Source organism: Tachyglossus aculeatus, chromosome 11, assembly GCF_015852505.1.
Source record: "Tachyglossus aculeatus isolate mTacAcu1 chromosome 11, mTacAcu1.pri, whole genome shotgun sequence".
NCBI classification, from domain to species: Eukaryota; Metazoa; Chordata; class Mammalia; order Monotremata; family Tachyglossidae; genus Tachyglossus; species Tachyglossus aculeatus.
The window spans coordinates 71,590,030-71,616,790 of NC_052076.1; the positions used below are offsets into that span (position 1 = coordinate 71,590,030).

General features: G+C 47.5%; 1 protein-coding gene across 2 annotated transcripts in view; it reads right to left on the reverse strand.

Moving 5' to 3' along the window:
• Positions 1–26,761, reverse strand: part of NCAPD3 (non-SMC condensin II complex subunit D3) — a 121,004-nt gene that overhangs the window by 88,704 nt on the left and 5,539 nt on the right. The window contains exons 2-5 of one of the 2 annotated variants that reach the window (XM_038753646.1): positions 9,185–9,339; positions 8,059–8,221; positions 2,290–2,474; positions 135–305 (exon numbers count right to left, since the gene is read on the reverse strand). In XM_038753646.1, coding sequence (XP_038609574.1) covers positions 135–305; positions 2,290–2,442 — 324 coding nt within the window. In that variant the 5' untranslated portion in view covers positions 2,443–2,474; positions 8,059–8,221; positions 9,185–9,339. Of the gene's footprint in view, positions 1–134; positions 306–2,289; positions 2,475–8,058; positions 8,222–9,184; positions 9,340–26,761 lie in introns of those variants that run through there. The other variant, XM_038753645.1, reaches the window with a different exon arrangement.

The following is a 26,761-nucleotide window of genomic DNA, read 5'->3' on the forward strand; positions in this document are numbered from 1 at the left end:
ATGGAAGAGATCAGAGGAGACAAGGATTTTCCCATACGTTCCCTCCCACAAGGAGGACTTGCCTAGGATCCCACTCTTTCAAAAAGTCGCCCCTTAGCAATGCTATTTGACAAGTTCCAGGTGGTTGTCATTACCTGCAAACAGTTCTGCACACACTGTGGTTTCTCTTTCAGAGAGAACTTGGGGAGAAGCCTTAAAAAGTTCTTCAGAAGAAGGAACACAGCCTCCCGAATTTGAGAGAGGTCACGGTTAGAAAAATAAACATCATTCTCTTGCTCTTCCTCTTCTTCAAACATTTCATCCATCTAGACCGGAGAAAACAACGATAATTCATCTGTCATTTTTTAGCTAACCACTCTGGCCTGTGACCTCTAAGCTTATTCAGTGCAGAGAGTGTTAAACAGGAAGGAACTTGAGGCCGCTTAGCTTTCACTTAACCCTGAACATCGCAGCACTGCCTCATCACAAAGCAACACCACAAACTCCAGTCTAAGCTTGCTGCTCTTGGAACTGATCTTTCTTATGGTTTTTGGTAAGCGCTTCCTAGGCGCCAGGCACTGTACTAAGCGCTGGGATGATAGAGAATAATCAGGTCCCTGTCCCACATGGGGCTCACAGTCTTAATCCCCATCTTACAGATGAGCTAACTGGGGCACAGAGAAGGAAAGTGACTTTCCCAAAGTCCCACAGCAGACAAGTGGTGGAGCTGGAATTAGAATGTAGATCCTTCGGTCACAGGCCCGTGTTCTATCCGCTAGGCACGCTGCTTCTCAAACTTTTTTTTTAATGGCATTTATTAAGCGCTTACTATGTGCAAAGCACTGTTCTAAGCGCTGGGGAGGTTACAAGGTGCTCAGGTTGTCCCATGGGGGGCTCAGTCTTAATCCCCATTTTACAGAATAAGGAACTGAGGCACAGAGAAGTGAAGTGACGTGCCCAAAGTCACACAGTGGATGATTGGCAAAGCCGGGATAATAATAATAACGATGATGGCATTTATTAAGCACTGACTACGTGAAAAGCACTGTTCTAAGTGCTGGGGAGGTTACAAGGTGACCAGGTTGTCCCACGGGGGGCTCACAGTCAATCCCCATTTTACAGATGAGGGAACTGAGGCCCAGAGAAGTGACTTGCCCAAAGCCACACAGCTGACAGCTGGCGGAGCCGGGATTTGAACCCCTGACCTCCGACTCCAAAGCCCGGGCTCTTTCCACTGAGCCACGCTGCTTCAATAACTTGATCCCCCGACTTCTCCACACTAGTGTGACAATCCACTTGCTGTCTCTGAGCACGGTTCGGTGTCGCGAGCTTGAGTTGGTCGTGGGGAGGGAGGAGAAGAGCATGACTCTGGGACCCAGGAGACCCGGGTTCTAGGGCCGGCTCTTCGTCTGGGGAAATGCCCCCCGAGGTCCGCCATCGGTGGATACGGATACTGATCAAAGCTCCACCCCCAGCCCCAAGGGATTTTGCAAAGTGGAGATGTCACTTAGTGCAGCGTTCTGCATATAGTAAGAGCTCACTAAATCCCCCTGATGGATTGACAGACGTCTAGGAAAAGATGGGAGCGACTGTTACGGCACCCCCATCCTGGGGCATTAAGGGGAATTATGGCCCAGCATTGGCACTACGCTCCGGTCAGGGTTCTCCCTGAAAATGTCCCCTGTGTGCACGGTGCATTGGGCTGCCCCACAACGCACCTACTCATCGCTAGCACTCCATGCCCGGCAGGAACGTAACTGGCGGTGAAGAGAGACTAGACTGCGAGCCCGCTGTTGGGCAGGGACCGTCTCTATATGTTGCCGACTTGTACTTCCCAAGCGCTTAGTACAGTGCCCTGCACACAGTAAGCGCTCACTAAATACGATCGAATGAATGAGTGAGAAAGAGGACGAGTGACGCTGCACAATTTCTTTGCACAGGTTCTCAGGCTGAGAGTCAAAGCCGGAGGTTTGCCCATCGCACTCGACCGAAGACTCCACTATCATCGTTTTCAAGAGTGCGCTCATTTCCACGGCTGATTTGCGTTTTTCATAAAGAATAAACACCGGCAGACTGACTCGATACTAACAGTGAGCTACCACAATGCTCCCCATGAAAACTGCTGTACTGCTTTATAGCATACCTGCCGACATCAGTGGTATTGGACCTTATTTTGAGATGTTGGGATTTTGTTAGAATAAAGCTACACCGACAAAAACCTCTTCTAAAGCGGGAGAAAAGCTAATACTCAGATCACGCATCAACTGTACACCCACCTAAAGATCATCTCATGAATTTTCTCATTCTTACCTCCAAGTCCTCTCTTCTTGGTGGTTTGCCCTTCTTTCGATTTCCTCTTGGATCCCCTTGAGAGCTTTTGAGCTGCTCTTTCTTTCTCTTCCGATTCAAGCTACATTCCTGAGGCCAGCTTTTCTTCAGAGTCTGAAGACATTTGTCAAACATCACCGGGTGGAACACTTGATTAGCTACGCTGCCTGGTCGTAAAGAGTAAACCAGGTGACTATTTAATTAGTCCTGAAACACATCTACAGACACGCAAACGCCAAAACGCATTCATCGCACTTGCCGTTCGCTGCATTTGGATTACCTAGCCCCCGAGCGCGCTTTATGGATTTCCGTTTTAATGGCTAGGCAATAGGCGGCGAAGCAAAAATGGGGGGCTGCCACAGAACATCCAAGAACCGTAACGAGTTCATGCCAACTTAAACACATCACCTGCCTGAAGCACTGAGTGCGAAGGAAGATGACCCAGGATGTTCTGCCCCAGCCCCAGCCGGCTGGAAAACTGAACTGACTTTCGGGCACTCGTTGCAGTGGGAAGGGGAATACAGGGATGTGCACTGGATACTTCTTTCCCGTTCTACCTCCATCTTAATCCGAATTTAGGCGACCGTTTCTGACTCGGGGGAGGAAAAGGGAGTCGCTGTGGGCAGGGAACGTGCCTGTATACGGATATACTGTACTCTCTCAACCGCTTAGTACGTGCTCTGCGCACAGCAAACGCTCAATATATACGACTGACTGACTGAGAACGGACGGAGCCTCATCCGGTGGCCAGCTCCCTCCCCTTGGGGACTTCCACCGGCCGGCTCCCGGATAAGGACCCGGAGACCCAGAGATGGAGCCTCGCCAGAGCCCACCCCATCCCCTTTGGTCCCCCCAAGTTAGGGCCCAGAGACACGGGACAGCTGGCAGCAGAAGGGGCACGGGATCTCTCATGTGTCCCTTCAATGGCAAATCCTCAGATGGTGTTTAACCCTCTGAATCAAGCTGGCATTGGCTTTTAATAGTTGGTTAGCTCAGTTATCTCAACCTACGACACTCTTGAGCAGCCGAGCAATCCGGGGCACACGGGGGACAGTGTTTGAAATCCAAGATGGTATTGAGCGCGTGCCCGTTGCAAGAATAGACCACTGCTGCCGAGTTTGCCGGTCCCATGGAGTCTGGTGACTTTCTTCCATGAGCGGGCAGCGCCTCCAATTCTAGCGGTAAAATGCCCACAATAAATAGTTTACCGTTGTTCACATTCCTGCGATGTGTACCTAAAGCGTGGTAGCTCATCAATCAATCAATCAAATAGTATTTATTGAGCGCTTACTGTGTGCAGAGCACTGTACTAAGCGCTTGGGAAGTCCAAGTTGGCAACATATAGAGACGGTCCCTACCCAACAGTGGGCTCACAGGCTAGAAGGGGGGGGACAGAGAACAAAACAGAACATATTAACAAAATAAAATAAATAGAATAAATATGTACAAATGAAATAGAGTAATACATACAAACATATATACATATATCAATCAATCAATCAATCAATCGCATTTATTGAGCGCTTACTGTGTGCAGAGCACTGTACTAAGCGCTTGGGAAGTACAAGTTGGCAACATATAGAGACGGTCCCTACCCAACAGTGGGCTCACAGTCTAGAAGGGGGAGACAGAGAACAAAACAGAACATATTAACAAAATAAAATAAATAGAATAAATATGTACAAATGAAATAGAGTGATAAATACATACAAACATATATACATATATCAATCAATCAATCGCATTTATTGAGCGCTTACTGTGTGCAGAGCACTGTACTAAGCGCTTGGGAAGTACAAGTTGGCAACATATAGAGACGGTCCCTACCCAACAGTGGGCTCACAGGCTAGAAGGGGGGGACAGAGAACAAAACAGAACATATTAACAAAATAAAATAAATAGAATAAATATGTACAAATGAAATAGAGTAATACATACAAACATATATACATATATCAATCAATCAATCAATCGCATTTATTGAGCGCTTACTGTGTGCAGAGCACTGTACTAAGCGCTTGGGAAGTACAAGTTGGCAACATATAGAGACGGTCCCTACCCAACAGTGGGCTCACAGGCTAGAAGGGGGAGACAGAGAACAAAACAAAACACATTAACAAAATAAAATAAATAGAATAAATATGTACAAATGAAATAGAGTGATAAATACATACAAACATATATACATATGTCAATCAATCAATCGTATTTATTGAGCGCTTACTGTGTGAAGAGCACTCACTGTGGGGTTCTCTTGGCTTATGAGGGGGGCAAAGAGAAATCTCTCTCGTTTTGGGCGGCAGGTGACCCCATAAACCTCTTGGCTGATTCGGGTGGTCCGATATTAGCGACTGTCGGAATGCAGATCCGACTCCCGAAAGCTGTCACTCTGAGGACGGATGACGCGTCTGGGAGCAGGGATAATCGGCACCTATCTTGGTGAACGGCCCTTTATCCCATATTTCAGTCTCAAATAGTAGTGTGACTGACTCTCCCTAGTCAGCTCATGCACTCTTAGTTATTCATCAACACGTAGCATCCTGATATTCCGTGCCGCAGTGGTTATTTCCTTAGTCTGTATTTTCCTGTTTTTTGTGGGTTTTTTTCCAATGGTGTCTGTTAAGCACTTGTTACGTGCCAGACACTGTACTAAGCACTTAAAATTTGTTACTATTTAATCAATCCATCTTATCTATTTAGTGCTTACTGAATGCAGAGCACTGTATTAAGCACCTGAGAGAGTATAATATAACAGAGTTGGTGGACAGGTTCCCTGCCCACAACGAGCTTACAGTCTAGAGGGGGAAGACAAGCAGCGTGGCTCAGTGGAAAGAGCCCGGTCATGGGTTCGAATCCTGGCTCTGCTGTGTGACCTTGGGCAAGTCACATAACTTCTCAGCCTCAGTTCCCTCATCTGTAAAATGGGGATTAAGACCGTGAGCCCCACATGGGACAGCCTGATCACCTTGTATTCCCCCCAGTGCTTAGAACAGTGCTTTGCACATAGTAAGTGCTTAACAAATGCTGTTATTATTATTCCCCTTCTAGACTGTGAGCCCACTGTTGGGTAGGGACCGTCCCTATATGTTGCCAACTTGTACTTCCCAAGCGCTTAGTACAGTGCTCTACACACAGTAAGCGCTCAATAAATACGATTGAACGAACGATTGAACGAAGACAGGCATTAATACAAAGAAATTATGGATATAATAATAATGATGGTATTTGTTAAACACTTACTATGTGCTGAGCACTGTTCTAAGCGCTGGGATTGATACTAGGTTATCAGGTTGTCCCACGTGGGGCTCACAGTCTTAATCCCCATTTTACAGATGAGGTAACTGAGGCACAGAGAAGCAGCGTGGCTCAGTGGAAAGAGCACGGGCTTTGGAGTCAGAAGTCACGGGTTCAAATCCCGGCTCTGCCAACTGTGTGACTTTGGGCAAGTCACTTAACTTCTCTAGGCCTCACTTACCTCATCTGTAAAATGGGGATTAAAACTGTGAGCCCCCCGTGGGACAACCTCATCACCTTGTAACCTCCCCAGCGCTTAGAACGGTGCTTTGCACATAGTAAGCGCTTAACAAATGCCATTATTATTATTATTATTATTATTACTAATCCCGGCTCTGCCACTCGTCAGCTGTGTGACTTTGGGCAAGTCACAATAATAATAATAATAATGGCATTTGTTAAGCACTTCCTATGTGCAAAGCACTGTTCTAAGCCCTGGGGAGGTTACAAGGTGATCAGGTTGTCCCACGGGGGGCTCACGGTTTTAATCCCCATTTTACAGATGAGGTAACTGAGGCACAGAGAAGTTAAGTGACTTGCCCAAAGTCACACAGCTGACGAGTGGCAGAGCCGGGATTAGAACCCACCACCTCTGACTCCCAAGCCTGTGCTCTTTCCACTAAGCCACGCTGGGAGGGGTGAACCAAGGGTGCAAATCCAAGCGCAAGGGTGACAGAAGGGATGGGGAGAAAAGGAAATAAGGGCTTAGTTGGGGAAGGAAAGCCTCTTGAAGGAGATGAGGTTTTAATAAGGCTTTGAAGGTGGGGAGGGTGATCATCTGTAGTATATGAAGAAGTAGCACATGGGCGAGAGGTTGGCGGTGAGATAGAAGGCATCGATGTACAGTAAATACGTTGGCGTTACAGGAATAAAGTGTGTGCGCTGGGTTGTAGTAGGAGAGTAGCGAGGTGAGGCAGGAGGTGGTCTGAGTGAGTGAGTGCTTAAAGTAAGCAATTTCTGTATGATTCAGAGGCTGTTTCGCGATAGCAGTGTTGGCTGGGTCAAAGGGCTGTCCTGTCTGACGCATGGCTCACTGCCAGTGGAGGAAAGTTGGGATGCAAACAAAAAGACAAGCAGGCAGTTATTAAAATGTGTTTCTGCTCCTCTGGGAAACCTCCAACTCGGCAGACCTAGCGCTTAATCGAAAGTCCTAAAGACAGTTGTTGCAGAATTGCCCTACACAGGTGACTGTGCCCCAGAGGCACACACCCAAGAAGACATGCAAGCGACTGTAAGCTGCTTCACTGATTATCGGCCAGGCATTAGAGGCTGCGAATACGGCTAAAGAAAACCCAGCCGATGTATCGGCCTGCACTGGTGAAGACTTACACACAGACAAAGATCTACCTTGGCCAGAGCCAAACGCTATCACGGCATCCCGTTACCCGGGCAGCTTTCTGATAAGTACGGTAATGATGGACGAGGATGTTCGAAAAAGAATCAAGAAGGCCAACACATCTTTCGAAAGAACGTCAGAGTGTGGTGGCAGCGTGGTATTCGGCTGGAGACCTGGATTCCATCCTGACGCCACATCTAATCCCTTCAGCAGTTAGTTCCCGCAGTATTATTTATGGGCTACCTATAGACAACGTGAAATGGCTAGACGGGACCACAAAAATCAAAGGCTTGGGACAGTCGGCCTCCTAGTCTTGAAGTACCGTTCACCTCAGCACAGCGGGACTTGGGTGGCGCACCGAAGAAGAAGAATGGAAACAGGAGAGGTTCCAGTCCTCTACCAGTCCCGACTACGGGAGGGAGAGTCAAGCGGAGGCATAATCACTCCATTCCTAGCTCGGGCAGTGGCTAGCGAGTGGAAGGCATTCTGCTACATATCAAAACACACCTGGCCTGGGCAGCAGAGGAATGGGAGAGAGTCGAGGGTGGAGACTCAAGTTTACTGCGTGGAAGGAGTCAATGGAAAACCACTTCCACGGTTTTACCAAGAAAATTCTAAGGATACACTACCAGAACGGCTGCAGATGGAGGCGGGGCGTTCTGGGAGAGATGTGTCCGTGGCGTCGCTACGGGTCGGAGACGACTTGACAGCATAAACCAAGACAAGGACACCCTAACAGCTATTCTATGGCGAACACAGATTGGGAAACCCAAAGCAAGGAAGTCAAACCCAGTAAAACCAAACCTCGGACAATGCCACGCCTCGGCTGAAAACTGGGAGTCAGTTGTCAGAGACAGACCAGTATGAAGGACTAAAATCAAGAAAGAGAAGGTTCTTTGGGAACAGAAGCTCCATAAGGATCAGGAGACAAGGAGACAGGAGTAAAATTAGCACCAGCTGCCTGCAATGAACAAACACGACGGGACAACAAGGGCCTGTAAAATGTTCAGTTGGGACATGCGAACTTCATAAACAGGGGTGCCTTCTTCGAGCCCCAAGGACGACGGCCTCCCTGCTCCCCCGCCCACCCACAAACCTGAAAGGTCATCAAATTCACTCACCTGGTATTTCAAGCAACAAAAAATACAACCCAGCGGCATGAAGGCCGTATTCCCTCTGTTGGACGCTGGCATTTTTTTCGTGAACGGTTTGTACGAAGTGATAGAACAGCGCCACGAGTGCATTGTGGGAAATGTGGAACTCGGGGAAGAGAGTCCAAATACTCTAAATCAAAAACAAACAAAAATTTAAAAAAAATGGGCAAGTCTCAATACACTGCGCTTTGGAGGGCTTTCTTTGCATTATGGTGGAGATGGCTCATTCCGGAGCCTCCAGAAATCCCCGAGAGTCAAGAAAGAGAGGCTTTCCCCATCCACCCTCAACTCCAGCCACCTTAGGTCTCCCCGAACCTCACTTTGGACCTCTCCACTTTAGGAAGCACCAGACTGAATGTAAAAAGGAAGGGAATAATTTTAATACCATTAATTGAGTGATTGATTGAATGGGGCTCCGTCCACCAAAGGCCTGATGAGAGCCAAGGAAGGAGGGAAAGAACAGAGGACTCCCAGGCTGGAAGGCGCAAGACCAAGAGAGGAAAAGTCTTAACCAAACTTGGCCTTTCCTGCTTCTCTGTAGAAAAAGGGCCAGTGGTAGGCACTATTGGCTGGCAGGTGGACTGCTCACCTCGACATTCTGCTTTTATTCACTTATATTCACTTTTATTCATTCTTCTACACTGTGAGCTCGCTGTTGGGTAGGGACCGTCTCTATATGTTGCCAACTTGTACTTCCCAAGCGCTCAGTACAGTGCTCCGCACACAGTAAGCGCTCAATAAATACGATTGAATGAATGAATTCACTCCCTGCAGCCTCTCTTTCTTTCTGGGCTCATCTCATTTGCTTTTCCCTTCTTAGGCTCACCCTTGCTCCTTTTCCTTTAGTTACTTGAGCTGAGTAATATTTCCCATTTGAAATACCTTTGTACAGTGCTTTCACTTTACCAGAAGAAAAATACTTATAGCAATCAATCAATGACACATATAGAGTGTCTACTGTTTGCCAAGCCCTCCACTAAGTGCTTCGGAGAGGAAAAGCTAAATTACTTCTACTGCAGGACTCCTCATGAATTTGCACCCGAGTCAAGCGACAATGGTCGCTACCCTCTGGGGGGACGAGTTTGGTTTTTACCTCTGTCGTCTGATGTTCTTGCAGAGTAAAGGGAAAGAGGCTCTCGTAAAGTTCGGTGAATGCCTGGAGTCCGTTTCCTGTGATCTGGGCTTCTGTGCTGGGATCCAAAGGCTCGGTCTCGGTGAAATCCAGTTCCCAAACTGTGTCCACCCAAGCTGGGGAAGAAGATTTCAATTCAGGGCATAAAAATCATCAGTGAGAAGGCAGACGCTGACATTCGATAAGCCTTGGGAACGGTCCGGCAGAGACAGGGAAAAGAACAGTAATTCCCACAATTTGATCTATACAATACTTAAATCCTAAGTCATCCATGGAAGTTGTTTATCCTCTTCAGGTCTTTTTCAGGATCTAAGTCATTTATTTTTAGAATGCACGTTTCAAGAAGGTTGAGACCACATCTCCTTTCTGCTTATTACGGTACCCAGAATACTGTGAGCATACTGTCAAACAGAATTGATCTTACACGGCTCTATGACAAGCTTGGGAAACATACAGCAGCTGCCTTCTACTTTATATAGCCCCTAAAAAGGAATAATGTGCACAAATAGACTGTATAGACAAAGGTGACCACACAATGACAAAACCACAAGCTAAAAGTAATGCTTGCCATTATGCTGTACGCTATATGAGCTTTACTCTTTCTGGTCCATGTTTTAAGACGTTTGGGACTCCCACTGGAATTTTACAGGAGGGAAAGATTCACAGTCCCATTTCCACTCAGTCAGGCAGTGGGCATTGAAGGAGAAAAGGACATTCCAGGGATAAGGAATGATCAATCAATCAATCAATCGTATTTATTGAATGCTTACTGTGTGCAGAGCACTGTACTAAGCGCTTGGGAAGTACAAGTTGGCAACATATAGAGACGGTCCCTACCACAGTGGGCTCACAGTCTAGAATGATGTGAAAGAAAACAGACTTGGGAAAGGCAAAACTGAATGACAGGTTTTCGTAAGTAAAGGTCTGACCAGAGCAGAAGCCTAGGGAAAAAAAACGCAGTTTGTAATTTGGAGAAAAGTGATAAAGGACTTATCACGGGATGGTCAACGAAAAAGGATGACAGTTTTGACATTTGGCTTCTGTTAGGCCGATTTACGTTTCTTTTGGTCTGCTGGTTCAGCGATCCTATAAATGGTGCTAAAATGTTCTTTGGAAAATCAGAGTGGATACAGGGAGTGAACAGGACCAAATGCCCCATCCATCTACTGCAGAAGGGAAGCACATCCCGGGATCGGCCACGCATCCCCTGCCGCAACGTGCAGGCCAGGAGAGAAGCTGCCTGCATCCCCACGCTCAGCCCCGGCTGCACGTCAGGAAGCTACTTTCTGTCTAATATTGCCCATAACGGAACTATCAACCCTGCAACTATTTCAACTCTTCCTAACATCTCTAACTTCTTCTATCTTCCCCCCAGTCATGTATTTTGAACCTCTCGTCCTTGAAAGTAGTAAAGCTGGGAAGCAGTGGACAGAACGGGGGTTTGGGAGTCAAAGGACGTTAGAAATGAGTTCAATAATCTTACTCTTTACTAGCTGAAGGGTTGTGGGGATGATTGTGACGGCGGTGGTGGTGGAAACAGCTTGGCCTAGTGAGTGGAAAGAACATGGACCTGGGAATCGGAGGCCCTGAGTTCTAATCCCTGCTCCCTCACTTACCTATGTGATCTTCTGCAAGCCACTCAACTTCTCTGTGCCTCAGTTCCCTCCTTTGCAAAATGGGGATTCAATACCTGCTCTCCCTCCTTCCTTAGACTGCGAACCCCATCATCATCATCAATCGTATTTATTGAGCGCTTACTATGTGCAGAGCACTGTACTAAGCGCTTGGGAAGTACAAATTGGCAACATATAGAGACAGTCCCTACCCAACAGTGGGCTCACAGTCTAAAAGGGGGAGACAGAGAACAAAACCAAACATACTAACAAAATAAAATAAATAGAATAGATATGTACAAGTAAAATAAATAAATAAATAAATAAATAGAGTAATAAATATGTACAAACATATATACATATATACAGGTGCTGTGGGGAAGGGAAGGAGGTAAGGTGGGGGGGATGGAGAGGGGGACGAGGGGGAGAGGAAGGAAGGGGCTCAGTCTGGGAAGGCCTCCTGGAGGAGGTGAGCTCTCAGCAGGGCCTTGAAGGGAGGAAGAGAGCTAGCTTGGCGGATGGGCAGAGGGAGGGCATTCCAGGCCCGGGGGATGACGTGGGCCGGGGGTCGATGGCGGGACAGGCGAGAGCGAGGTACGATGAGGAGATCAGCAGTGGAGGAGCGGAGGGTGCGGGCTGGGCTGTAGAAGGAGAGAAGGGAGGTGAGGTAGGAGGGGGCGAGGTGATGGACAGCCTTGAAGCCCAGGGTGAGGAGTTTCTGCCTGATGCGCAGATTGATCGGTAGCCACTGGAGATTTTTGAGGAGGGGAGTAACATGCCCAGAGCGTTTCTGGACAAAGATAATCCGGGCAGCAGCATGAAGTATGGATTGAAGAGGAGAGAGACACGAGGATGGGAGATCAGAGAGAAGGCTGATGCAGTAGTCCAGACGGGATAGGATGAGAGCTTGAACGAGCAGGGTAGCGGCTGGGATGGAGAGGAAAGGGCGGATCTTGGCAATGTTGTGGAGCTGAGACCAGCGGGTTTTGGTCACGGCTTGGATGTGAGGGGTGAACGAGAGAGCGGAGTCGAGGATGACACCAAGGTTGCGGGCTTGTGAGACGGGAAGGATGGTAGTGCCGTCAACAGAGATGGGAAAGTCAGGGAGAGGGCAAGGTTTGGGAGGGAAGACAAGGGGTTCAGTCTTCGACATGTTGAGCTTTAGGTGGCGGGCAGACATCCAAATGGAGATGTCCTGAAGGCAGGAGGAGATGCGAGCCTGGAGAGAGGGGGAGAGAGCAGGGGCAGAGATGCAGATCTGGGTGTCATCAGCGTAGAGATGATAGTTGAAGCCGTGGGAGCAAATGAGGTCACCGAGGGCGTGCGTGTAGATCGAGAACAGAAGGGGACCAAGCACTGAACCTTGGGGAACCCCCACAGTGAGAGAATGGGAGGGGGAGGAGGAGCCTGCAAAAGAGACTGAGAAAGAACGACCGGAGAGGTAAGAGGAGAACCAGGAGAGGACGGAGTCTGTGAAGCCAAGGTCAGATAGCGTGTTGAGAAGAAGGGGGTGGTCCACAGTGTCGAAGGCAGCTGAGAGGTCGAGGAGGATTAGGACAGAGTAGGAGCCGTTGGATTTGGCAAGCAGGAGGTCACTGGTGACCTTTGAGAGGGCAGTTTCGGTGGAATGTAGGGGACGGAAGCCAGACTGGAGGGGGTCGAGGAGAGAGTTGTTGTTGAGGAATTCTAGGCAGCGAGTGTAGACAACTCGTTCAAGGAGTATGGAAAGGAATGGTAGGAGGGATATGGGACGATAAGTAGAAGGTGAGGTGGGGTCAAGAGAGGGTTTTTTTAGGATGGGAGAGACATGGGCATGTTTGAAGGCAGAGGGGAAGGAACCAGTGGAGAGTGAGCGGTTGACGATGGAAGTTAAGGAGGGGAGAAGGGATGGAGCGAGAGATTTCACGAGATGAGAGGGAATGGGGTCAGAAGCACAGGTGGCCAGAGTAGCACTTGAGAGGAGGGAGGAGAGCTCCTCTGAGGACACTGCTGGGAAGGATGGGAGAGTAGCAGAGAGTGTTGAGAGCCGGGGGGATGGAGAAAGGGGGGAAGAGACTTCTTCTCTCCCTGATAGCCATCTTCAACCGATCACTCTCCAATGGCTTTTCCCCCATTGCTTTCAAACATGCTTACGCCTCCCCTATTCTAAAAAAAAACCCTCCCTTGACTCCACAGCTCCCTACAGTTATCACCTCATCTCTCTCCTCCCATTCCTCTCCAAATCCTTGGGTGATACCTGCACAGCACCACTAAAATCCACCCTTTCTTCTACATCTAAACTGCTACCACGTTAATATCCTATCCCGCCTGGATTACTGCATCAGCCTCCTTGCTGACCTCTCAGCCTCCTGCTTCCCCCCACTCCAGTCCATACTTCACTCGGCTGCCCGGATCATTTTTCTACAAAACCGTTCAGGACACGTCATCCCATTCCTCAAAAAAACTCCAGGCGTTGCCCATCCACCTCTGCATCAAACAAAAACTCCTCACCACTGGCTCTAAAGCAGCCCACCACCTCGCCCCCTCCTATCTCACCTCGCTACTCTCCTACTACAACCCAGCCGGCACACTTCAATCCTCTAACGCTAACCTTCTCACTGTGCCTCAATCTCGCCTATATCGCCGCCGACCCCTCACCCACGTCCTGCATCTGGCCTGGAATGCCCTCCCTCCTCAAATCCAACACTTTGCCCCCTTCAAAGCCTTATTGAAGGCCCATCTCCTCCAAGAGGCCTTCCCTAAGCCCCCGCTTTCCTCTTCTCCCACTCTCTTCTGTGTCACTTTTGTTCTTTCCCCGTCCCAGTACCACGGCGCTCAAGTACATTATCTGTAATTTATTTATATTAATGTCTGTCTCCCCCACTCTAGACTGTAAGATTGTTGTGGGCAGGGAATGTGTCTGCTTATTGTGGTACTGTATTCTCCCACGCGCACAGTACAGTGATCTACACACGGTAAGCGCTCAATAAATACGACAATGAATGAATGAGCAGTCTAAAACCTGCTGTCTCCACTTCCCCTCCTTCAATTCTTCATTCATTCATTCAATCGAATTTATTGAGCACTTACTGTGTGCAGAGCACTGTACTAAGGGCTTGGAAGAGTACACTATAACAATGAATGGACACATTCCTTGCCCACAACACGCTTATAGTCTAGAGGTGGGGAGACAGACATTAATACAAATAAATAAATTACAGCTATGTACATAAGTGCTGTGGGGCTGGGAGGGGGGAATGAATAAAGGGAGCAAGTCATGGTGATGCAGAAGGGAGTGGGAGAAGAGGAAAGGAGACTTTAGTCAGGGAAGGCCTCTTAGAGAAGATGTGCCTTTAGTAAGGTTTTGAAGAGGGGGAGACTAATTGTTGGATTTGTGGAGGGAGGGCGTTCTAGGCAAGAGGCACGTTTTGGCGAGGCGTCCGCAGCGAGATAGACAAGATCACAGTGAAAAGGTTGGCATTAGAAGAGCAAAGTGATGGGTTGTAGGAGAGTAGTGAAATGAGGTAAGAGGGAGCAGGACGATTGAGTGCCTTAAAGCCAACGGCGAAGAGTTTTTGTTTGATGAGCAGGTGGACGGGCAACCACTTGAGTTTCTTGCTTTTCTCTCCTTGACCCCTTCTAATCTGGCTTCCCCCCACTTCACTCCACAGGAACTGCTCTCTCAAACATCACAATGATCTCGAGCTTGCCAAATCCAGCGGCCAATACTCCATCCTAATCCTCTTCCATCGCTCAGCTACCTTTGACTCTTGTCAGCCACCCCCTTCTCCTGAAACCATTATCAAAGCTTGGCTTCACTGACCCTGCCCTCTCCTGGTCCTCCTCCCATAACTCTGGCTGCTCATTCTAATTCTCTTTCGCAGGCTCTTCCTCTGTCTCCCACCCCCAAACTGCAGGAATCTCTCAAGGCTCAGTTCTGAATCCCCATCTATCCTGCATCTGCACCAACTCCTTTTTTAAAATATGGTATTCGTTAAGCACTTACTATATGCCAGGCACTGCACTAAATGCTACGGTAGATACGAGCTAATTGGGTTGGACATAGTCCACGTTCCACATGGAGCTCACAGCCTTAGCCCCGATTTTACAGATGAGGTAACCAGAGTAACGGAGAACTGAAGTGACTTACCCAAGGCCACACAGCCGAAAAGAAGCAGAGCCGGGATGAGAAACCAGGTCCTTCTGACTCCCAGCCTTTCATGGAGAACTCATTTGCTCCTATGGCTTCAACTACCACCTCTATGCAGATGATTCCCAAAAATACATCTCCAGCCCTGATCACTCCTCCTCTGCAGTCTTGCATTTCCTCCTGCCTTCAGAATACCTCTGCTTGGATGACCCACCTACATTTCAAGCGTAACATGTCCAAAACAGAACTCCTCCTCTGCTCGCCCGAACCCTGACCTCCCCAACTTTCCCATCTCCATAGACAACACCACCATCCTCCCCGTCTCACAAGCCCACCGCCTCGGTGTTATCCTCGACTCATCCCTCTCATTCAACTAGCATATTTCCTACGTCACTAAATCCTGTCAGTTGAACCAGCACGGCATCGCTAAAATCCTTCCTTTCCTCTCCAACTAAACTGCTACCTCATTAATCCAAGCACTTATCCTATCCCGTCTTGATTGCTGCAACAGCCTGCTTGCTGTCCTCTCTACCTCCACCCTCTCCAACCCACACTTTTCTACAAAACCATGTTTCTGTGTTTCCCCACTCAAGAACCTTCAGTGGTTGTCCATCCACCTCCACGTTACAGAATCCCTACCAAAAAATGAACACCATCAGGTGTGAACTCCCCAAAATCACCACTCCCCCCAGCCCCCTCTTCAACTTTCCCAGTATCTCCAGAGATCTCCTGCTTCCTCTCAAGTGCCACCCCCTCCACTTGTGCATTGGACCCCTTTCCTTCGCACCTTATAAAAACTCTCGCCCCTTCCCTCTACAGCCATCCTTCAACCATTCGCTCTCCAATGGCTTCTTCCCCATTGCCTTCAAACATGCCCACGTCCCCCCATCCTAAAGAGCCCCTCCCTTGACCCCACAGCTCCCTCCAGTTATCACCCCATCTCCTTCCTACCTTTCCTCTCCAAATCCTTGGGCGAGTCGTCTACACCTGCTACCTCAAATTCCTCTCCTCCAACTCTCTCTTGGACCCTCTCCAATTTGGCTTCCATCCCCTTCACTCAACTAAATCCGCCCTCTCAAAGGTCACCGATGATCTCCTTCTTGTCAAATCCAATGGCTCCTACCCCATCCTAATCCTCCTCGACCTCTCAGCTGCCTTTGACACTATGGACCATCTCTATATGTTGTCAACTTGTACTTCAAGCGCTTAGTACAGTGCTCTGCACACAGTAAGCGCTCAATAAATACGATTGAATGAATGAATGAACCTTACCTTCACTGACTTTGTCCCTTTCTCGTTCTCCTCATCTCTCTGGCCGTTCATTCTGTCTCCTTCGCGGGCTCCTCTCCGCCTTTCCATCCCCTTACTGTGGGTTCAGTTCTCGGTCCTCTTCTATTCTCCATCTACACTCATTCCCTTGGAGAAGGTACTTGCTCCCACAGCTTCAGTTACCATCTCTATGCGGATGATACCCAAATCTAAATCTCCTCCTCTGTTCTCTCTCCCTTCCCCCAGGCTCCCATCTCCTCCTGCCTTCAGGATATCTCTACTTGGATTCTCTCCCGCCACTTAAAACTCAACATGTCCAAGACAGAGCTCCTTATCCCTCCCAAACCCTGTCCTCTCCCTGATTTTCCCACCACTGTGGATGGCATGACTATCCTTCCCGTCTCACAAGCCCGCACCCTTAGTGTCATCCTTGACTCCACTCTCTCATTCACCCCACATATCCAATCTGTCACCAAATCCTGCCGGTCTCGCCTACACAACGTCGCGAAGATCCACCCTCTCCTCTCCATCCAAACCGCTGCGTTAGTACAGTCACTCATCCTAACCCAACTGGATTACTGCTTCCGTAATCTCACTTTGACTCCTTCTAATCTGGTTTCCCCCCCTTCACTCCACAGGACCTGCTCTCTCAAAGATCACAATGATCTCGATCTTGCCAAATCCAGCGGCCAATACTCCATCCTAATCCTCCTCGACCTCAGGACTGCATCAGTAATCTCACCTTGACCCCTTCTAATCTGGCTTCCCCCCCTTCACTTTGCAGGACCTGCTCTCTCAAAGATCACAATAATTTTATATAAATGTACATATCTATAATTCTATGTATTTATATTAATGCCTGTTTACTTGTTTTGATGTGTATGTACATCCAAATTCTATTTATTTATACTGATGCCTGTTTACTTGTTTTGCGGTCTGTCTCCCCCCATTCTAGGCCGCAAGCCTGGTGTGGGCACGACTGTCTCTCTCTATTGCTGAATTGTACTTTCCGAGCGCTCAGTACAGTGTTCTGCACACAGTAAGTGCTCAATAAATATGACTGAATGACTGAACGAGTCTGTAAACTTGGTGTCATCCTTGACTCCGGTCTCTCATTCCACTCACATATCCAGTCCGTCACCAAATCCCGTCGGTCTTACCTTCACAGCATCGCTAAGATCCACGCTTTCCTCTCCAACTAAATTGCTTCCATGATAGTACAATCCCACCTAGATTACTGCATCAACCTCCCTTCTGACCTCCCAACGCCTTGCTTCTCCCCACTCTGGCCCATACTTCACTCTGCTGCCCGGGGTTATATTTCTACAAAAACGTTCAAGGCATGTCACACTCCTCCTCAAAAGCTCCAGTGGTTGCCTATCAAACAAATAGCTCTCCATCACTTTGCCTATCAATCAAAGCTCTCCATCACTTTGCCCCCTCCCACTTCTCCTTCTACAACCAGCCTGCACATGTCGCTCCTCTGGTGCTAACCATCACACTGTGCCTTGATCTCCCCTGTCCCGCCGCTGACCCCCACCCAAAATCCTACCTCTGGCCTGGAACGCCCTTCCTCCTCGAATCTGCCAGACATTTACTGCTCCCCTGCTTCAAAGCTCTACTGAAGGCACATCTTCTCCAAGACACCTTCCCAGACTAAGCCCTACTTTTCCTCATCTTCTGCGTCACCATGAGACTCGCTCCCTTCGCTCTTCCCCTCCACTCCCTGTCCCACGGCACTTATATATATATATATATATATATCTGTATATATCTGTATATATCTACAGAGATATATATATATATATATATACATCTGTAATTTTATTTATATTGATGCCTGTTAATTTGTATTGATGTCTGCCTCTCCCACCTCTAGACTGTGAGATTGTGGCAGGCAGAGGTTGTCTCTATTGCTGTACTGTACTTTCCCAAGAGCTTAGAACAGTGATCTGCACACAGTAAGCACTCAATAACAGTAATAATAATAATGATGGCATTTGTTAAGCGCTTACTATATGCCAAGCACTGTTCTAAGCGCTAGGGTACACTCAAGGTTGGCCCACATGGGGCTCACAATCTTAATCCCCATTTTACAGATGAGGTAACACGCACAGAGAAGTGACTTGCCCAAAGTCACACAGCTGATAAGTGGCAGAGCCAGGATTAGAACCCACAACCTCTGACTCATTCATTCATTCAATTGTATTTATTGAGCACTTACTGTGTGCAGAGCACTGTACTAAGCGCTTGGGAAGTACAAGTTGGCAACATATAGAGAGGGTCCCTACCCAACAGTGGGCTCACAGTCTAGAAGGGGGAGACAGAGAACAAAACAAAACATATTAACAGAATAAAATAGAATAAATATGTACAAATAAAATAGAGTAATAAATACATACAAACATATATACATATATACATATCTCCTAAGCCCACGCTCTTTCCACCAAGACACGCTGCTTCTGCTCAATAAATACGATTGAATAAATGAGTAAAGCATTCAGCTTGCCCCAGCCCGCGGACTTCGCTCCTCTAACGCTAACCCACTCGCTAGACCTCAATCTCGTCTATCTTGCTGCCGACCTCTCACCCACGTTGCCGCCTACGGCCTGGAATGCCCTTCCTCTTCACATCCAACAGATGATCACCCTCCCCATCTCGAAAGCCTTTTTAAAAGCACATCTCCTCTCAGAGGCCTTCCTCGACTAGGCTCTCATTTCCACTTCCCCACCCTTCTGTGTCGCCCTCGCACTTGGATTTGCACACTTATTCACCCTCCCCTAAACTCCACAGCACTTATTTACATATCCGTGATTTTTTTTATATAGACATCTGTATCCCACCCCTAGGCTGTAACGTCACTGTGGGCAGGGAACATGGTCTACCAACTCCATCTCCTTCTCCTCAACACGTTATCCAACCTTGGCTTCACGGACTCCGTCCTCTCCTGGTTCTCCTCACCTCTCTGGCCCTACATTCTCAGTCTCCTTCGCGGGCTCCTCCTCCCCTTACTGTAGGGGTTCCTCAAGTTCTTGGTCCACTTCTGTTCTCCATCTATACTCACTCCCTTGGTGAACTCATTTGCACCCACGGCTTCAACTATCATCTCTATGATACCCAAATTTACATCTCCTCCCCTGTTCTCTCTCCCTCCCTCCAGGCTCGCATCTCCTCCTGCCTTCAGGACATCTCCACCTGGATGTCCACCCGCCACCTAAAACTCAACACGTCCAAGACTGAGCTCCTTATCTCCCCTCCCAAACCCTGTCCTCTCCCTGACTTTCTCTCACTGTGGACGGCATTACCATCCTTCCCGTCTCACAGGCCCGCAACCTTGGTGTCAGCCTTGACTCCGCTCTCTCATTCACTGCACACATCCAATCTGTTAACAAAACCTGCCGGTCTCACCTTCCCAACATCGCCAAGATCCCCCCTTTCTTCTCCATCCAAACCGCTATCTTGTTGGTATAATCTCTCATCTTATCCTGACCGGATTACTGCATCAGCCTCCTTTCTGATCTCCCATCCTCCAGTCTCTCCCTGCTTCAGTCTATACTTCACTCTGCTGCCCGGATTATCTTTCTACAGAAGTGCTCTGGACATGTCACCCCACTCCACAAAAATCTCCAGTGGTTACCTATCAACCTTCGCATGAAGCCCAAACTCCTCTCTCTTGGCTTCAAAGCTCTCCATCACCTTGCCCCCTCCTATCTCACCTCCCTCTTCTCCTTCTACAGCCCAGCAGGCACCCTCCGCTCCTCTGCCGCTAACCTCCTCACTGTGTCTTCTTCTCGCCTGTCCCGCCGTCGACCCCCGGCCCACGTCCTACCTCTGGCCTGGAATGCCCTCCCTCCACACATCCGCCAAACTAGCTCTCTTCCCCCCTTCAAAGTCCTATTGAGAGCTCACCTCCTCCGGGAGGCCTTCCCAGACTGAGCCCCCCTTTTCCTCTGCTCCTCCTCCCCTCCCCATCACCCCTACTCCCTCCCTCTGCTCTACCCACCCCACAGCCCTGGTGTATATTTGTACATATTTATTATTTTATTAATGATGTGTGTATCTCTATAGTTCTATTTACCTACTTTGATGCTAGCGATGCCTTTCTACTTGTTTTGTTTTATTGTCTGTCTCCCCCTTCTAGACTGTGAGCCCGTTGTTGGGTAGGGATTGTCTCTGTTGCCAAATTGTACTTTCCAAGCGTTTAGTACAGTGCTCTGCGCACAGTAAGTGCTCAATAAATATGATTGGTATCTAACAGAGCACTGTAAGCGCTCAATAAGATTGATTATTAGGTATCTAACAGACCAACACTCTCTGCATCTCAAAACCAAGCCCACAGCGTGTATGTACATATCCATAATTTATTTGTTTATATTCATATCTCTCTCTCCCCCTAGATTATAAGCTCCGTCGTGGGAACATGTCTACCATACCTATTATATTGCAATAATAATAATTATGGTATTTATTAAATGCTTGTTATGTGCCAAGCACCGTTCTAAGCACTGGGGTGGCTACAAGATAATTGGGTGGGCCACAGTCCCTCACTTCCAAGAAGCCTCCCCTAATCAATCTCTCACTTCCCCACACCTATCTGCCCTCCTTCCTGCATTACCTGGCCACTTAGGTCTGTCTCCTCTAAGCAGTTTGATAGCCGCCTCACCTCTATTTACACATTCTTATTCTTTGTTGCTTCCCCTATCTGTTACTTATTTTAATGTCATTAGATTCTAAGTCTTGGGAGCAAGGATCGGGTTGACGTACTCTGTTGCACTGTCCTCTCCCAAGCGTTTAATACAGTGCTCTGCACGCAGCAAATGCCCAATAAACACCAGTAATTGAATGACTGATCCAAGTGGTGACGCCCGGGAGGCAAGCCCCTCCCCACGGTACTTGTATATGTTTGTATATATTTATTACTCTATTTTACTTGCACATATTTACTATTCTATTTATTTTGTTAATGCTGTGCACGTAGCTATAGTTCTATTTCATTCATTCATTCAATCGTATTTATTGAGCGCTTACTGTGTGCAGCGCACCATACTAAGCGCTTGGGAAGTACAAGTCGGTAACATATAGAGACGTTCCCTACCCAACATTGTTCTGACGATTTTGACACCTGTCTAAATGTTTTGTTGTCGGTCTCCCCCTTCCAGACTGTGAGCCTGCCGTTGGGTAGGGACCGTCTCTATACGTTGCCGACTTGTACTTCCCAAGCGTTTAGTACAGTGCTCTGCGCACAGTAAGCGCTCAGTAAATACAACTGAATGAATGGAGGTGGTAGTGGATGAGCTCCCAGATTGGGCAACCCCCCCCCAAGTTTTCAAATGAGGAAAATGGGGAGTGTTTGGGTGACGTGCCCAAGGCCACACTGCAGGCTGGTGCGATTCCAGACCTCGACTCCCGTGTTGCCTATCGGGATCTCCACGGCGCTTAGCACAGCGCCGGGATCACAACGAGAGCTTAAATAAGGTGGGTGGTTTGGGAACAGCCTCAGGGAGCAGTAGTAACACCACCCTGGGCCAGGCACATTCAGTCGTATTTATTGAGCACTTACTGTGTGCAGCACACTGTACTAAGCGCTTGGAAAGTACTTAGCGTGGCTCAGTGGAAAGAACCCGGGCTTTGGAGTCAGTGGTCAATGGGTTCAAATCCCGGCTCCGCCAATTGTCGGCTGTGTGACGTTGGGCGAGTCGCTTCACTTCTCTGTGCCTCAGCTAATAATAATAATAATGGCATTTACTAAACGCTTACTATGTGCAAAGCACTGTTCTAAGCACTGGGGAGGTTGCAAAGTGATCAAGTTGTCCCACAGGGGGCTCACAGTCTTCATCCCCATTTTACAGATGAGGGAACTGAGGCCCAGAGAAGTGAAGTGACTTGCCCAGTCACCCAGCTGACAATTGGCGGAGCCGGGATTTGAACCCATGACCTCTGACTCCAAAGCCCGGGCTCTTTCCCACTGAGCCACGCTGCTTCTCTACTTCATCTGTAAAATGGGGATGAAGACTGTGAGCCCCCCGTGGGACAACCCGATCACCTTGTATCCCCCCCAGCGATTAGAACGGTGCTTTGCACATAGTAAGCGCTTAATAAATGCTATTATTATTATTATTCGGCAACAGAGACAGTCCCTACCCAACAACGGACTCACAGTCTAGAAGTGGGGAGACAGAAAACAAAACTAAACGAGTAGACAGGCACCCTGGTTATCTTGTATCTATCCCAGCGCTTAGTACAGTGCTTGGCACAGAATAAGTGCTTAACAAGTACACTTTACTTATTTGCGCCTCAGTTATTTCATCTGTAAAATGGGGATTAAGACGACGAACCCCATGTGGGACACGGACTGTGTCCAACCTGATTATTTTATAATAATAATGTTGATAATAGTGATGGCATTTATTAAGCACTTCTAGACTGTGAGCCCGCTGTTGGGTTGGGACCGTCTCTATATGTTGCCAACTTGTACAGCGTGGCTCAGTGGAAAGAGCCCGGGCTTTGGAGTCAGAGGTCATGGGTTCAAATCCCGGCTCCGCCAATTGTCAGCTGGGTGACTTTGGGCAAGTCACTTCACTTCTCTGGGCCTCAGTTACCTCATCTGGAAAATGGGGATGAAGACCGTGAGCCCCCGGGGGACAACCTGATTACCTTATAATCTCCCTAGCACTTAGAACAGTGCTTTGCACAGAGTAAGTGCTTAATAAATGCTATTATTATTCCCAAGCACTTACTACAGTGCTCTCCACATAGTAAGCGCTCAATAAATACGATTGAATGAATGAAGCACTTAATTATGTGCAAAGCGCTGTTCTAAGCGCGGGGGAGGTTACAAGGCGATCGGGTTGTCCCACGGGGGGTTCACAGTCTTCATGCTTAGAGAAGCAGCATGGCTCAGTGGAAGGAGCCCGGGCTTTGGAGTCAGAGGTCATGGGTTCAAATCCTGGCTCTGCCAATTGCCAGCTGTGTGACTCTGGGCAAGTCACTTCACTTCTCTGGGCCTCAGTTACCTCATCTGGAAAAGGGGGATTAAGACTGTGAGCCCCTTGTGGGACAACCGTCTAGACCGTGAGCCCACTGTTGGGTAGGGACCGTCTCTATATGTTGCCAACTTGGACTTCCCAAGCGCTTAGTACAGTGCTCTGCGCACAGTAAGCACTCAATAAATATGATTGAACAACCTCCCCAGCACTTAGAACAGTGCCTTGCACATAGTAAGCGCTTAATAAATAATAATAGCTTAATAAATGATAGCTTAATAATAATAATAAGACTGTGAGCCCCATGTGGGACAATCTAATTACCTTGTATTCCCCCCCCAGCGCTTAGAATAGTGCTTTGCACATAGTAAGTGCTTAACAAATGCCATTATTATTTATTTATTAAGTGACTTACCCAAAGTCACACAGCTGGCGGAGCCGGGATTTGAACCCATGACCTCTAACTCCATATGGAGTATATAGTAACTCCGGTGCGTAGAAGCACAGTTTCAGTACTTAGTACCATAAAAAGCATCATCATCTTCTTCTAGACTACCCACTATTGGGTAGGGACCGTCTCTATATGTTGCCAACTTGGACTTCCTAAGCGCTTAGTACAGTGCTCTGCACACAGTAAGCGCTCAATAAATACGACTGAATGAATGAACAACCTGATCACCTTATCACCTCCCCAGCGCTTAGAACAGTGCCTTGCACATAGTAAGCGCTTAATAAATAATAATAGCTTAATGAACGATAGCTTAATAATAATGATAGCTTAATAAATGCGATCATTATTATTATCCCCATTTGACAGATGAGGTCACTGAGGCCCAGAGAAGTGAAGTGACTTGCCCAAAGTCACACAGCTGGTGGAGTCGGTATTTGAACCCATGACCTCTGACTCCATATGGAGTATATAGTAACTCTGGTGCGTAGAAGCACATTTTCAGTACTTACTACCATAAAAAGCATCATCATCTTCTTCTAGACTGTGAGCCCACTGTTGGGTAGGGACTGTCTATAGATGTTGCCAACTTGTACTTCCCAAGTGCTTAGTCCAGTGCTCTGCACACAGTAAGCGCTCAATAAATACGATTGATTGATTGTAACCTCCCCAGCGCTTAGAACATTCATTCATTCATTCATTCAGTTCAATTTGCAACAGTGCTTTGCACATAGTAAGCGCTTAATAAATGCCATTATTATTATCATTAGGGGCCATCTCTATATGCTGGACTTCCCAAGCGCTTAGTACAGTGCTCTGCACACAGTAAGCGCTCAATAAATACGATTGATTGTAACCTCCCCAGCGCTTAGAACATTCATTCATTCATTCAGTTCAATCTGCAACAGTGCTTTGCACATAGTAAGCGCTTAACAAATGCCATTATTATTATCATTAGGGGCCGTCTCTATATGCTGGACTTCCCAAGCGCTTAGTCCAGTGCTCTGCACACAGTAAGCGCTCAATAAATACGACTGATAGATTGTAACCTCCCCAGCGCTTAGTACATTCATTCATTCAATTCAATGTGCAACACTGCTTTGCACATAGTTAAGTGCTTAATAAATGCCACTATTATTATTATTATTAGGGGCCGTCTCTATATGTTGGACTTCCCAAGCGCTTAGTCCAGTGCTCTGCACATAGTAAACACTCAATAAATACGACTGATTGATTGTAACCTCCACAGCGCTTAGAACATTCATTCATTCATTTCAATGTGCAACAGTGCTTTGCACACAGTAAGCGCTTAATAAACGCCATTATTATCATCATTAGGGGCCGTCTCTATATGTTGGGCTTCCCAAGCTTGTGAGAAGCAGCGTGGCTCAGTGGAAGGAGCCCGGGCTTTGGAGTCAGAGGTCATGGGTTCAAATCCCGCCTCTGTTCATTGTCAGCTGTGTGACTTTGGGCAAGTCATTTCACTTCTCTGTGCCTCAGTACCTCATCTGTAAAATGGGGGTTAAGAGTGTGAGCCCCCCCGTGGGACAACCTGATTACCTTGTAACCTCCCCAGTGCTTAGAACAGTGCTTTGCACATAGTAAGCGCTTAATAAACGCCATCAATTAATTAACAAGCGCTTAGTCCAGTGCTCTGTACACAGTAAGCACTCAATACGACTGACATTGATTGTAACCTTCCCCGCGCTTAGAACATTCATTCATTCATTCAATTCAATGTGCAAGAGTGCTCTGCACGTAGTAAGTGCTTAATAAATGCCATTATTACCATCATTAGAAGCCGTCTCTATATGTTGGATTTCCCAAGCGCTTAGTCCAGTGCTCTGCACACAGTAAGCGCTCAGTACATACGACTGATTGATTGATTGTAACCTCCCCAGCGCTTAGAACATTCATTCATTCAATGTGCAACAGTGCTTTGCACATAGTAAGCGCTTAATAAATGCCATTATTATTATCATTAGGGGCCGTCTCTATATGTTGGACTTCCCAAGCGCTTAATCCAGTGCTCTGCACACAGTAAGCGCTCAATGAATACGATTGATTGATTGTAACCTCCCCAATGCTTAGAACATTCATTCATTCAATTCAATGTGCAACAGTGCTTTGCACATAGTAAGCGCTTACTAAATGCCATTATTATTATTAGGAGCCGTCTCTATATGCTGGACTTCCCAAGTGCTTAGTCCACTGCTCTGCACACAGTAAGCGCTCAGTACAGACGATTGATTGATTGTAACCTCCCCAGCGCTTAGAACATTCATTCATTCAATTCAATGTGCAACAGTGCTTTGCACATGGTGAGCGCTTAATAAATGCCATTATTATCATAATTGGGGGCCGTCTCTATATGTTGGACTTCCCAAGCGCCTAGTACAGTAAGTGCTCAATAAATACGATTGATTGATTGATTGTAACCTCTCCAGAGCTTAGAACATTCATTCATTCAATTCAATTCAATGTGCAACAGTGCTTTGCACACAGTAAGCGCTTAATATATGCCATTATCATCATTATTAGGGGCTGTCTCTATATGTTGGACTTCCCAAGCGCTTAGTCCAGTGCTCTGCACACAGTAAGCGCTCAATACGATTGATTGATTGTAACCTCCACAGCCCTTAGAACATTCATTCATTTCAATGTGCAACAGTGCTTTGCACACAGTAAGCGCTCAATAAATGCCATTATTATCATCATTAGGGGCCATCTCTATATGCTGGACTTCCCAAGCGCTTAGTCCAGTGCTCTGCACGCAGTAAGCGCTCAATAAATACGACTGATTGATTGTAACCTCCCCAGCGTTTAGAACATTTTAGACTGTGAGCCCACTGCTGGGTAGGGACCGTCTCTATATGTTGCCAACTTGTACTTCCCAAGTGCTTAGTACAGTGCACACAGTAAGCGCTCAATAAATACGATTGATATTGACTGAACAATCATTCATTCAATTCAAACGCGCAACATTGCCTTGCACACAGTAAGCGCTTAATAAATGCCATTCTTATCATCATTAGGGGCCGTCTCTATATGTTGGACTTCCCAAGCGCTTAGTCCAGTGCTCTGCACACAGTA